The sequence below is a fragment of the Limulus polyphemus genome, unplaced genomic scaffold (genome assembly GCF_000517525.1).
Source record: "Limulus polyphemus unplaced genomic scaffold, Limulus_polyphemus-2.1.2 Scaffold383, whole genome shotgun sequence".
Classification (NCBI taxonomy): Eukaryota; Metazoa; Arthropoda; class Merostomata; order Xiphosura; family Limulidae; genus Limulus; species Limulus polyphemus.
In genome coordinates this window covers 197320-212852 of record NW_013665993.1, presented here as the reverse complement: position 1 = coordinate 212852, position 15533 = coordinate 197320, and the positions used below count along the sequence as shown (strand labels likewise).

The following is a 15533-nucleotide window of genomic DNA, read 5'->3' as shown; positions in this document are numbered from 1 at the left end:
GATCAATTTCTACACAGCAAATTTATTAATTTCATAGATTATTTGTTTTATTTCACGAATACAGTATTGTTTTATTTAGTAAATTAAAATATATTAAAACGTTTTTTTTTTTAAATTCAACTATTATGGAGATAACAGTTCTTTGCTTTTTTTTTCAAGCGATCTATATATTATTCAAAAAAGCTGTTATTATTTTATTTAAGCCCCCCAGTAGCACAGTGGTATTTCTGCGGACTTATACTACTGGAAACCGGGTTTCGATACCCGTGGTGGGCAGAGCACAGATAGCCCTTTGTGTAGTTTTGTGCTTGATAATAAACAATAAACAACAATTTTATTTAAATATGTGTTATTAGTTCTTAACAGACTTTTCATGATATTTCGGTAAAAACAAAGAGTAAGGACAGTTCTTAGAATATGTTAAAACCTTGAACCTATCTAAAGTAAAGTTTACATCCTCTACTGCGAAACAACATCAAATTCGTATGGTGTTGTCTTTAGTATAATAAACAAACAAACGTTGGACTGAAGAGGACAAGTGAAAACTTCAGACTTGTATACATATAAATTTGGTGTTGTTCCGCAAATGTGTATTTAAACTTTATTTTAAATTACTCAGTGTTGTGTATTTATCTACTATTAAAATAATTATTTGCATCGTTCCAAGGTAAAGTAATAATCTCGAAAGTCACGACTGAAGATATATTTTCTTTGCTTTCTGTGTAAGATTGAAGTGCGCTTCAAGATTTTCTTTAGTCAGAGAACAGACTGGTTTAATCTTTAAATCAACGTTAAAGAAACCAAGAAGTAATGGTTCATGGAGAGTATGATAACATTGGAAGATGTAAACAGGAGAATTCCTCAAGTGGTTACTTTACATTTTCTCTACATATAATCGAGCAATCATGATAGAGCTGAGTGGTGTCCACATGATCAACTCATAAGGTGGAAATGTTATCTGTATGTACACTTGGGCTTGTGTCCTTCTTACAGTTTCAACACCATTCATCATATACGGGTTTAGATTGGAATGTTGTCTACTACACATTGTCCACGTACTACAAATAACACAGTGATAAGATACTACAGTTTGAGTGACTCACCACTCAAAACGAGCTTGACTGATGTCCCACAGCTTTAGAAAACAAAACAAGATTGCAGCTATACATGCGTATCTCGTTCTGCAAATCCCGAGTTAGACTACTTTAAAGCTTTATGTTTGAACATCGTTGTTGAAGGTAGTTGATTAAAGATTTTATAAATGTTTATGTTTATTGGTATGTTTGCCTGTAGATAACGTACCTTCCTCAAAGAAATGAGTATATCGATATAACTGATTTTTTAATAATGAGCAAATGTGTTTACTAACATTTATTTCTTATTATATAAATCTTTGCTTCTTATAAAAAAAAGACTATTGACCTATAACGAACCTGATATTTATCCTGGCAATGCAATGAGCCGATTGAAATTGAAATTTGAAGTGGGCTTAGTAATTAGCATATGACATTGGGAATCCAAGATCTCGGGTTCGAGACATGGTTCTATCAAACACGCTTCGTCTTTTCAGTTTTGGTACGTTATAAGGTGGTTAGGGGTGGCTACTGTCTATTGTTTTCCTTTCCTCTCGTCCACAGTTCAAAATTAGAGATGATTATACTTGAATAAACCACAGAGATCTCTGGCCTACCAACTTAACCTATCGAGTGTATAAGATTTCGTTTAGATGAGAAAAAAAATCCAACAACAACAAATAAGCTACTTAAAAAATAAGTTACAGTACACACCATTATTTTACCAACACCGTAATCTCAATTACATATTTTGTGCAAACTTTCTTCTATTTGCGTTTACAGACAAAGTAAACGGTATCTACGTGAAGTAAAAGATTGCTTTGATATATATATATTACTGCGGCTGCAAGCACAAGATTTTGTGTTAAATTCATCAGTGTATTTCACCATGATTCACTGCATACGACACTGCGTATTAGTTCACTCATTTATATTTTATTGTTAACGACAACACTTTACAGTTGGTTACATCTGAATGGCAAAATATGTTGCTATTCTATTCTAAGATTGCCCTATGGGTGAATACTGATCAACAGGAGTGTGAAATTCACATTGCAACAGAAGTATGCCTAGATGTTCATGAAACTTCTGTCCCTTCTAATGTTGCTTGCAGGCTTATACATGTGTAAATTATTCTCGCGTAGTAGGTGTGTTGGCGTGAGTGGAAGAATGAGGGACTAATTTCGATTTGTGTTTGTAGATCTTCACGAAAATGAATAAACATACATATTTTAGTCGTACACGTTTGTGTATATATATAATCTTACTTCTGTTCAGTGTTTTAATTTAGGTACACTAATTTAATCTTTCGCTTTCATAACAATATACTTAACGTGTTTTGTTGAAGTTTTAACATATGTTTTATATGGAACTCTTCTAATTCTTGAACATATATATACGTGGATGTTTTTGTGTTGTATATACAGGAATATTTTACAGCCTAATTACATCCACAACGTATATTTTACGAAACTGTTTAAGCACGTATATCCTAGTTTATACCGGTGGATGGTAAATACATTAATGCGAGTTGTAAGTTTTTTTTGTTTTTCGTATTATACATTATATTAGATTTATTATAAATAATGACCAGTTTGTTTCTAGGAAATATATTACAAGTGATGAAGTTTTGCATTACACGTGCGAAAGGATTTTATAGCTGAATTTGTTTCTTGAAGTTAGTTAATGAGTAAATCAAATTCAGCATATTACGCATTTTTGAATGCTTGTACACGAAAAAAAAAACAGGTTGATACGATATTGTTTTGTTAAATAAAACATTTCCAAAAGCACGATTTTATTCGGCATTATATTAATTTCCATACTTCCATTCATGTAGTATTTCGAGATTGGCTCAAAAATAATCCTGCTTTCCTATCTACACCAGCGTCGAGTGAATTGTATCATGTCGGAGAAAGCAATAGCTTACAATATAAACGTAAGAAATCTACGAGCTGTTTATCTTGCTCTAGGTGACATTATTGTTGCGAAAGCTCCACCATCACATAAGAAGCATTCATGAGTTCGATGAAAACAAAATATTTATTTTACCCGAGGTTCGACACCGAGCCTTACTCGAGATCTGTTGACTTGTTTCAAATTGGTTTCATACAACAGCAAAATAGATTCAACTATTTAAGAAAAGGTTCGTTAAGTATCAAACGAATTTATTTACAACAATATTGTGTCAGTTTGTAGATATATTGTAACGAGACCCGAAAGTACAACAAAAGAACGCTTAGAAACTATCCCTCTAAAAGAGAGAGATAGAAATATATAGAAGATTAATAAGCAATCAATATATTACAAAGTACATCCCCCACTGAATGCTCTGTGTTATATACATTAATCTACTAAAGCCTAATTACTGGAGATAGATAAATATAGGATGTGCCTATTCTAAGAGATGAGATGACGTCAGAAACCCAACAGCTTATTCAAACCTCCCTCAGTTAGAAACCTGATTATGTATGCCAGGGAAGTAGTCCCACTTGTGTCTGTCTGGTGAAAGTCCATTTAGACATCGCGCGCAAAAGAATTAGGTACGAAATAAGCGAATAACTCCAGGAACAAATAGAAAGCAGCTATAATGAGAAACTGGGGGGAAATGGACGTACAATAACAGAAAGTGGATGTCAGGGCCAACTGCCTTTAACTTTCGGTTGCTGGATAACCTAGCTCACCTATATATAAATATATATAGAGAGAGGGGAGAGGTAATTTTCCTTTGAGATGTCTTGATATTTTTGTTAATTGAGGTTGGTTTCCTATTGTTTCCTCAACCAGGCATGCTGATGAATAAATCTGACAAATCCATGTCTACGACCTCGTGTATCTGCAAATAATTTGTTGATTTATTAACTTTTTTGTTTCTGTTTGTAATAACGAAAATATTTTTTTCACGTTTGTTCCTCACAAAGTCATCTTTCGTATATTTTTGCACTAAATGTTGAAAATATTATTTGTTTATTAATTTAAATGTTCCAAACTATATTTCAAATGTAAGTTCTGTTAGTTAAAAAAAGTAAAAAAAAAGATGTTAAAAAGCTGTATTTCAATAATAATAACGCCGTGGGGGCGTTATAATGTGACGATCAAACCCACTATTCGTTGGTAAAAGAGTAGCCCAAGAGTTGGTGGGTGGTGATGACTAGCTGTCTTACACTGCTAAATTAGAGACGGCTAGCGCAGAAAGCTCTCGCGTAGCTTTGCTTGAAATTCAAAAACAAACAAATTCAAAAACCCTGTAAAATATAGATGTATATCATTTGCCAAGTATCCAACTCGCACGATAATAATTCAAACAAGAAGCTTGCATTATTCCACTACCATTCAAAATATTATATTCAATTTTATAATTAATTTTGAAATGTGCTGCGTAAAGACTTAAAATTTATTTTGGACACAAAATTTAGGTTAACTGATATATAAATGATAAAATTCATGTGTACATACATGTTAGTTTGTTTTTAAGCTCAAACCAACAGAATAGGCTATCTTCTCGCCGAGAGAATCTAACCATAATAGTTAGCGTGAGTGGTGGGGGGGGGGCAAATATAATTGTCGTCCTATGATTTCGGGAATCTTAGCAAATTTGCTTACAGGAGACTATAAGTGAAATAGTCAGTTTAGCTTTTGTGTTGTTTTCAATGTAAATCGACACTAATTATAGAATATAAGAAGTAAACACTAGCGATGTTATTTGCGCACGGTGTATATAACAGCCAGAAAAACGAGTTTTATTTATTTCTGTTTTTTTTAATATATTTATTGGCATTAATTTCTGCTAGCTTGAATTTTTTTCCTTGAATTTTGATTTTTTTCTAAATAAAAATTTCGTTCAATAATGTTTTAAAATATATTCAGTTAATCTAAAGCAGGTACCTGTACTTGTATGGGTTAAAAAGTAAAGTGAAAATATCTGATGACAAATAAAGTGATCTAAGTTTTAACGCGTTTTATATCAAATGACGTATGAAGTCAGGTTTATTAATCATTGTGGACTTCTAGGAATCGGTAACGTGCATATATGTATTTATATGATATTACATAAAATTATAAATAATTCAACCTAGAATTACTACAGGGGCTGCCTCTAATATTATGTCAGGCAAATGAACCGAACTAGAACATAAGATGTCCAGTTTTACCTTGAAGATGTTATAAACTCTTGAGGACTTATCTTCATGTTGAGGAAAGTCATCACACGTATCTTTGCTTTTGGAATCAGTATGCTCTAATAAATAGGTTATATTGAAGTTTCACTGTGTTATGAAAGACAGAAAAAAAGTGAGTCGTCAGTATAACATTTATAAATTCGGAGAATTTAAAACATATTTAGTTTATCTTTAATATTGAAATAAGAATATACATATAATGCTCTATAAATGAGGAACATTATACATAAAGCATTATATTAATGATACCTACAAAAATACGAACTTTAAATTTCTTCATTACTGTAATCAGGGTTTGTTTGTTTGTTTGAAGTTAAGGCACCAAGCTACACAATGGGCTATCTGTGCTCTGACTGCCACGAATATCGAAACCCAGTTTCTAGGGTTGTAAGTCCGCAGACATTCTGCTGTGCCACTAGGGGACGTAAGCAGAGTTGTGTCTTTTTTTTTTGTTGTTGTTGTTAAGCTCAAAAGAAAGGATAATTTAATGACGAGGATGCCTGTATCGTACAGGTCATGTCACCTTCTGGTCATGATACAAGAAATTCCGAGCACTTCTGCATTGTTACAAGGAGACTTTCGCTGATAATGCAGAAATATGTATAACATTTTACTATTATAGAAACTGTTAATTAACTTTATTAATTGACTTTATCCCTGTATGGTCTTCTATGGATCGTAAAATATAAACAAGTGAACACTGCAACGCTCAAGCTGTCAAGTGTTGTAGCCATAGAAGAAATACTGTAGTGACGTTCAAGCTGTCAAGTCTTGTAGCCATAGAAGAAATACTGTACTACACGTCTTGACAGCTTGAGCATCACTACAGTATTTCTTCTATGGCTACAACACTTGACACCTTGAACGTCACTACAATATTTCTTCTATGGCTACAAGACTTGACACCTTGGGCATCACTACAGTATTTTATCTATGGCTACACGTCTTGACAGCTTGAGCATCACACATAGATAAAATACTGTAGTGATGCCCAAGCTGTCAAGACGTGTAGCCATAGATAAAATACTGTAGTGATGCCCAAGGTGTCAAGACGTGTAGCCATAGATAAAATACTGTAGTGATGCTCAAACTGTCAAGACGTGTAGCTATAGAAGAAATACTGTAGTGATGACTTCCTAACATGATATATCAAAGATGATTTCTGAGACATGTTAATAATCATAGCCAGTGAACATTGTTCTTCAAGCTCTAACAGCACTATCAAATTATTATTAGATCACATGATATCTCGTGCGACCAAGGATCACGACTGTTTAACGATTGTTATCCCATACTTCCAAAATTGGATAGTATCTTCTCTTTCAAATTCTCATATTTCACGGCTTTTTATTACACCCTGGATCTGATCCACTGATATGATGTTTCTCATTATTTATATTCATTGATTTTTATTGCAGAATATGCTGAGTGAGCTATGCCACATATTCTTGAGGTGGAGGGATACTTTTGATAGGCCAATGTTTGCAAAGAGTATAGAATATAGAAGTAGGATTAAGGTATTTAGGAATGTTTTATCTTTTTATATAATATGGGTTATTAGTTGTTGGATCCTGTGGTTATCTTAATAAGATGTTATTTAAATTTGTAGTTTTTGAAGTAATTTGCATCAATTCTGTTTTCGGGTAATCTTTTTAGTATAATATTTTGAAGAATGTAAAAACAGTATTAAATTAACTTATTCTGATCTCTTATGCTTTAGGAACTGGGTCGTTATCTTGTGATGCCTTATACACTCTTCTCAGAAGAATTATGAGTTTAAATCTTTCCAATGTTGTTCATGTTCTTAAGCTCTTTAATTAAGGCGAGTTCGATCGAACTGTCAAGTCCCACGCGACTCTTCATGCAGAACGTACTTGTGAACCTATAATAAGATTTGCTTCACAATTAGAAAAACTTCTTCGTAGAAGCCCGGCATGTCCAGTTGGATAAGGCGCTCGACTCACAATCTGAGGGTCGCGGGTTCGAATCCGCATCCCACCAAACATGCTCGCCCTTTCAGCCGTGGGGGCGTTATAATGTTACGGTCAATCCCACTATTCGTTGGTAAAAGAGTAGCCCAAGAGTTGGCGGTGGGTGGTGATGACTAGCTGCCTTCCCTCTAGTCTTACACTGCTAAATTAGGGACGGCTAGCGCAGATAGCCCTCGTGTAGCTTTGCACGAAATTCCAAAACAAACAGCTAATAAAAAAGGATGCCACTAGTTATACAGTATACAAAATAATAATAATATCATTCAAACAATACAAACTCTAATTCCAGTTTAAAAAAGCACTCACAAGGATTTTCATTTGTCATGACTTGAAATGGCTGTACAAACCCTGGAGTAGGTATTAAGAAAAATTTTTTTACAAATAATAATTGTATAATACAAATTCATTGATTGGTTTCATATCACATCCCTATAAATTATACTTAAGACGTTGAAGATATCAATATATACTATTTTAATAAATTGATAAATTGCTCAAAATAGTTAAACAGTAACTGAAAATTTTAATATAAATATGATGAGGAAAAACCAATGTTACAAAATAAGGTAAGTTAACCTCTTCCCCAGTTTGTTTTATGAAACTCAGTCACCATTTTGAAGTACATCACAGAGTTAAAATTATTCATAAAATGATGGGTGAACCAGGGTGATATTTTTCCTGTTAATGAGATACCACTGATGACAGAAAAAGGGATAGAAAATCAAGATTTTCACAGGAGACTGGACAAGTGAAACCTCTCACAAAATCTGTTTGGCTGCAAGAAACTTTCTTGAAAAAAATATAATAAAATAAAAAATTTTTTGCAACCCCATATTGCGTACAAGCCATAAGGAGATCAAAGGAAATTTTGATTGAAAATGCTAAAGTGATAGGAAGTTTCAGAAAAAATATTGCCCTGGGTTGGGCCTCATGGCTTATATGTCTAATGCCTTATGAGATGCATTCATACACATAAACAATAATAATAAATAATGTTCAGTGTACCACAAGCATAAAAGCCAAATTTTATATGTAGCTGTTTGTTCTTTCTACCGATATTTAGTTACATTACTAAATTTTAGTTTGATAGGTAATTGTAATGAATTTTAAAGTTTCCCATGTTAGAGAAAGTTTCAGTTTGTTTACAAAAAACTTACCTAACAAGTGCATTTGATTTAGCTTGTGGTAGACGTGTGCTGCATTCCGAAAACATTCGCCACGCACCTTTTGGTCAGTTTTTAGACCACCTGCCTTCTTGCTCATCATCTGCCCTATCCACAGTCTGTGAAGAAACTGACGCAAAAGTTGCCAGGTGATACTTGCCAAGGTATCTAATTTACTTGTTGGAAGGGATCGACCCAGAGCTTGTAGAGAGCATCTTAATTGGGAACTAGCACTGGCAAAATCTCCCTTAACAACGTAAAAAAAAAGGAGTTTTGGCATAAAATTATAACCGAAACTTCAGAGTGATACTAAAATTTAACAATAAATTTCATGAAAGAATGGAAAGGTGACTTTTGAATCACAAAACTGTACTTTCTCTCAAAATGCAAAGAGTAACTTGCAAGTAAATAAATAAAAACAAACTGGATAATGTAAACCAGTTTCTTTAATATTCAAAAATATTAAAATATAAAAGCATATTTGAACAAACAATGTATTTTCTCATGTAATTTTTATAAAACATTAAAATCAGTATAATTACTGAACATTCATCATAACCATTTCCAAATCATTACCTTTTTCTTTTTTATGCATGTCACAACTATTTTAGAGTTGCCTTCAAAATATAATTAAATTACATTATTATCAGTGTATACACTTGGCATTAAAATATAGTTAATAAATCAAATTATAATATTATGTAAGGTTTAAGTTTTAATTGTACAAGGAAATATTAAAAATATCCTCAATCACCCCTAGTATGAGAATTGTGACATTTCCTCTCTAGGTCTCTCCTTTCCTCTGATTTTTTTACCATCCCTCCCAGAAGTATGAAATTTAACATAAATATCTCATTATTATATAGTTATTACTCATGCAAATTAAAATTTTATAGCCTTCAGTAATTTATTCACAGAACCATAAATAGAAAATCAGACCCACTTGCCATACCCACCTGTCACATCCTCTCTTTCACAAATTGCCAGCAGTTTTCTCTGACATTTAATACTAAATTTTTGATAACCAATAGAAGGCCAAAGTTTTAAGCTATCACATGATGTATTATATTATGTTATTCACTCTACAGAGAATTGTCTATTTTGCTTCCAAGTACAAACTTTATTCCCTCTGGAAACACAATGACCAGCTCAACTGAATTATTAACAGTTCTTATCACACAGTTGGAAGCCAGAAAAATTATGATAGTTATAGGACTTTTTCTGCTTTTTATGTTGTTATTTCTTTATTAGAAACTTATTGGGTTAAAGGTAAGATAATGAAAAAAAAATAATAAGGTATGCTGGTTGTGCATTACATAATTCAACACAGTAACATGAGCTGTACATCTGCCAAGTGATTTACAACTTATGTGGTGGGATTATTAGTTAGAAATGGTTCAAATGTCAATAAAACAATAAAATTAGGTATACATGTATGTATAATATTACGAGCTTTAAGCTATTTAGGATAAACAATTGGTTTCTTGTTACAATTAGCATGCATTCTAGAAAGAAAAAAGGATAATTTAGATTTATTTCCTAATTTTTTATGGTAATTATGACATCGATCAAATCGACTGACCCAATATAAAGTTAGGATAGAAAAAGTTCAGTTTTTCTGAAAAAATAAAATAAAAGTTTAATAGTTATTTAGGAGGTTTTAGAGATTACATAAATGAAATTGGATAATTTTCAGATGAATCATTTTTAATCTCAATATGGAAATCACTTTACACTTGAAGCAGTCAACCCTTTGAGTGAGTTTGACTCCACATATTCAGAGAAATATTTAATAAAAAATACTCAATTAAAAAACCTGGTTTTTTGTGCACAAAATACTTGTAATGTTTATTGATAGTTGTAAAGATATGCCTACATGATCAAAAGTTACAGTATGACTGATCTCATGGTTACTTTGGTGGTTATGAATTAGGTGCAACCTAGCCCTTATGGAATGAGTTAAGTTTTTTGTCATAAAATTCAAAAAGTATTATTTAAAATTCTTATTAAAATAAGAATCATCAACAGGTATGAATCCTTTACGTTTCTGGAGATATCTTCGATCGTCATTCAAGAAAGAAGAAAATTTACTTTTATTCAACCCTATCTCCATGGACATCTTTTTCTGTGCATGTCATGAGGTTTAGTGAGTTACATTTAAAATTTATTTAAACTACTTTCTTTTCATTGTATATCAATAAATATAGCATGAAAATATAGCTAATAATCCATCTTTTAATAGTATATAATTTTATGTTCTTTCTTTATAAGACAATATAAATAAAATTATAGAATTTCCCCTAGTGTAAGAATTGTGACATTTGCTCTATAGGCATCTTCTCTTCTCTAATATATTTACCACCCCTCCAAGAAGTATCAAATTTAATGTAAATTACTTATTATAATATCATCATCACTCAGGTAAAGCATAATTTTCATAGCCTTCAATCTTATTTGGTTACACAGCAATGAAACAGACAACCAGACCCCTCTTACCACACCCATCTGTCACATCCTCTTTTTCAGAAATTGCCAATAGTTCTTTCTGATGTTCAATACTATATTACTTATACCCAACAGAAAGCCAAAGTTTTCATCCATCAAATGATATGTTATATTATTATGTTTCTGTAAAGAGAATTGTCAATTTTGCTTTCAGTTCAAGCTTGATTCTCATGGGAAACACATCAAAGAGATCAGATGAAGTTTTAATGGCTCTTATCACATAGTTAGAAAACCAGAAAAATTGAAATAATTATGTGACATTGTTTGCTCTTGCACCTTATTTTGTGTTCTTTGATGCATTATTCAATTAAATAAAAAATATTTAGTGCAGTACTACCATTAGTATAAGAAAATACAGTTAAGTGTCATTGACAGTCAACAGTAAAAAAACAAACACAAAAAAACAAGATAAGTATTTTTTCTTGTTTTTCATGTGTATACTTTATTTATTATAATAAAAGTAACCAAAATGTAAAAATAGGAAACTTTTTATGTTAGTTAAGGTTAGATTAAGTGAAATAAATAATAACAATATAATAAAATTTTTTCCACAAGGTACACTCACGAGTAGCTCAGCTCGTGTGTAATGTGAGCTGCATGTTCACTGAGTGATGTACAACTTATAATGGCACGAATAGTAATTAGACAGGGTTCAATGGGCAATAAAACAATAAAATTTAAGTATAAATAGATATATACTGTTATGAGTTTAAAGCTATTTAGGATAAACAAATGTAGTTTCATATTACAATTTGAAGTCATTCTAGAAAAAAAAAAGAGTAACTTAGATTTATTTTGATTTTTTTTTTTGATGGTTACGAGGTCAGTGAAATTGGCAAATTTTGTATAAACTTAGGGTAGAGAATATAACAGATAAATATAGTTTTACAGGAAAAAAATGTTTGAAATTTATTTAGGAGGTTTTAGAGATTAAACAAATAAAGTTTGAGGTTTTTTATACGAAGTATTTTTAATCTTAATGTATAAATCACTTAGTGCTCAGATTAGTACATAAAAATACTATATATGTTCACAAACAAATCTTCAGTGAAAATACTTCATTAAAAAATCAAATTTTTTGTGCACCAAAGACTTGTAATGTTTACTAAAAGTCTGCCAAACTTTGTGAAGATACACAAAGTATATTAAAAGTTACAGTATAAAGACTATTATCAGTACGAAATGTTTACAAGGTTGGTCAAATCAACCAACATATTAGCAAGAGAGTTAACTCTTGACTACCACCTCAGACCTAGTTAAGGCAGTTGAAACTGCATCTTGTGAAAAGTGCAAACCTTAACCTTCACTGTGTTTTTGCAGTTACAATTATCAACATTATAATGGGCAGGGAGACTGAGAAACTCATATGTTAGAGAGCCAAAGGTCCTAAATAAGGCCAGGATGGAGCTTGAAGCTCCTGCACCTTCAACAAAGTAAAAAAAAAACAATGATTTAAAATATTTTTTAAAAGCACATTTCACTTCTTAATGTCTTTGAGTCTAACCTCATCACTTCTTTTTATAATTTTTGTCATTTACCCTTTTCTCAATTTGTCAATTTGCTTTTCTATCACCACTGAAATAATGCAAACATCCACCATATTTTGAAAAAGTCAGCAAATGAATATCATCATATGGAATAATCAAATTTCATTTTATCAATATTTGACTATCTTAACATAATTTCAGAATAAAGAGAATCCTTCATAGAATCCTTTCAAATATAATTAACTACAATTTCTCAAAAATTTACACACAGAATATACTCTGTAAATTTTACCTTTGCCAAGTCAAAATCTGCTTGCTTCCTATGTCTCCAAAACACTGTAGAAGAAACTGATCCAGTTTTCAATAAGGGATCACCATATATAAAAAGTTTGGCAAGAAAGCCTAGCACAACAGTGAAGTTCAAAAGCCAGACCAGAACAGATGAAAATAACGAGTTACTGAAATATCCTGAAAATAGAATAAAGCATTTAAAGAATACCTTGTCAATAACACATAGCAGTCATGTTGTATTGTATGTCTTGACAAATTATGACTTACGTTGTACTCTCTGCTAACTATATATGCAGATCATAAAGTTAATTTTTTTTATGCAAGAAAGAAATTGTCCCCTCTCAAACAGTTATCTTTTCTTTGATTTCTCCAAATCCTTTCCCCTGTCTGTGTTTTAGCTAGATAGCAATAATAAGAACCATGTTTAGCCATTACAGATGCTTCAGAAGGATCATTAATATATCTGCTTTAGGCGCTCAACCCTTGCACCACAGGACAAGTAATGGAAACCCACATCAATTGTTTCAAATATTCATATACTAAATTATTCTCTGTATCAATAAATAAAATACACTATTAAAAAAAATGATTACTTGTTAATGCAAATTAATTTTCAACTTTTAACATACCAACCCATTAAAAATTAAAAAAAAAAGGAAAATTCAAAAATCTGTGACTAAACAAAAATACTACCATGAAATATACTTTGTATAAGTCCTTAGGTCTGTATTTTCATCTATGCAAATTAAAACTGTTTTGTAGAAGCTTATGTCAAAAACTTTGATTGAAAAAAATGTCAGCAAGAGGTAAGAACAGATTAAACTTACAAAAAAACAGTAAATTACAGTTTTAAAAATTATATTTTAACATTCTGAAAGAGAAGACACTTCAAACCACAAGAAACTATTCCAAATTATCAAAGCAAGGCATATTAAACAAGACAATAAGAATGAGGATAGTTTGTCATTCAGTACTATTATAAGCTTTGACAATAGTTTCAAAACATTTTAACAGTGATGATAAAATTGAAGCTCAGAATTTTTTGCTTTGTTAATTCTGGATTTATTTTTCTTGAACTTATTTATATATGAAAAAAGTGCTTGTGATAATAATTTTTTGTTTATAGCTTTGACAGCTGAAGACTAAATGAGCATTACTTTTCACAAAAACTGTACACCCAGATAGCTTAACTATCACTAATAAATTACAGGTTAAAAAATTGAAATCGAACCTTCAAAATCATCCACAGGAGAGGCTGACAAAATAGATCTTCCCGTCCATAAAGATGATTTCCCAGATTCAAACATAACACTCCTTCTAGAAACAAAATAACTGAATGGATTGAAGGCCAAAATTGTCAAGACAAAGACACAAAGAGCCATGCGTGATCTATCCAACATTCCTGTAGTAATAAAACTGTCTGAGTTAGCCAGAATCTTAGGAGATCCCATAAAAGTATCTGAGTTGGAATCAGAGAGAGGAGAAAATATCTGAGGTGATGATGGTTCTGAGGAGCTGTTTTCTCCTTGTGAACTTGGAGGAGGAGATAACTCTGAGATAAAGTTTCTTTCAGGTTTAACAGAATTTGAACTGTGCTCCAGAAGGTCTTCTATTTCTTAAAATATAAAGATCAGAACAGTTTTATATTTATTTAACAATTTTACTAAATAATTTTGTCATATATCAGAATGTTGTGTATTAATTACAAAACATTATATATTTATTTTCTGTATATTGGTGTCTTATGCAGCTTTGCACTTACAAAATTACTTACAAAAAATAAGACAATAGATAACAGAAGACTGTTTTTGGCAAATATTGATGTCTTTTTAATCTAAACTATATCAGGTTTCTGACTAGCCAAAAGTAATTGTTATAAAATAAGTTATTAAATCATCTAAAAATATATGTAAATATATTTAAATGTATTATATCTATAAACTACCTTTGAGTTAAAGCGTATTAAATTCTTAATTGTTGTAAAATAAATTATAAAAGTGTTAAAAGTTAAACATAAACTAACATTATTATACAAAAATATTTTGTTTTCAAATAACACACTTACTCTGTTTTTGGGCAGCCATTTTTAAAGCCATATTTTCTTGTTTAAGTTTAGCATTTGAATTCTGCAGAAATCTAATGTAATCTATAGCCTTCTTCAGTATTCCCGATTTGTTAAGCTATATTAAAAAAAAAGATTACACTTCATAAAAATCACAACTGTTTGACCCATTTACATTTGCACACAGTATAATTAATAACATTCACATAAGCCACAATGATTTAGTACCAATTCATTGTCTAACATCATTGTTCTATTCATTTCAGCTTTTATATACAGTTTTCCAAGATTTAGGTAAAGAAAATGATATATCACTGATATTCTGTGAACACTAACACAACCGTCTGTCTTTACCCACATCGCTAAGGGTTTTCCAATGGGTAGGGGTCAGAGGGCATGATATCCCATTTGTAGACTTACATTCAAAGTTTTATGGAACTACTATTTTTATGAAAATATGTAAATAAGTTTGACATCAAATTACAGATTACAATTAAAATTTTGGTATTGTACATTAGTTAATTTCTTAACTTAAAAGTAAATATTGAAACAAAATTGCTAAATATCAATCTTTTTGTGTCACGTGGAATGTTTGGTCAAATTACATTTTATGATGCCCACAATAAAATGTATATAGTTTCTTATTCAAATTTCCAATATCAACAAGCTAGAATATAAAATAAGAACCTCCTATCTTTTCTTTTGCTGACATATCAATACAATGTATATTGAGCAAATCTACCACAGTAGCTCTGCCCCTCTTCATTTTTGGAAATACTTGTT

At 31.2% G+C, this 15533-nt stretch overlaps 1 protein-coding gene across 1 annotated transcript; it reads right to left on the bottom strand.

Annotated features, from left to right (window-relative positions):
* Positions 1–5879: 5879 nt before the first annotated feature.
* LOC106457866 (sterol regulatory element-binding protein 1-like) lies at positions 5880–15110 on the bottom strand. Its single transcript, XM_022383917.1, has 6 exons — positions 15105–15110; positions 14754–14868; positions 13920–14303; positions 12690–12865; positions 8400–8652; positions 5880–5917 (listed from the first exon to the last, which is right to left on the bottom strand). Exons 1-6 carry the CDS (start codon positions 15108–15110, stop codon positions 5880–5882), a joined length of 972 nt encoding a protein of 323 aa, XP_022239625.1.
* Positions 15111–15533: the final 423 nt, after the last annotated feature.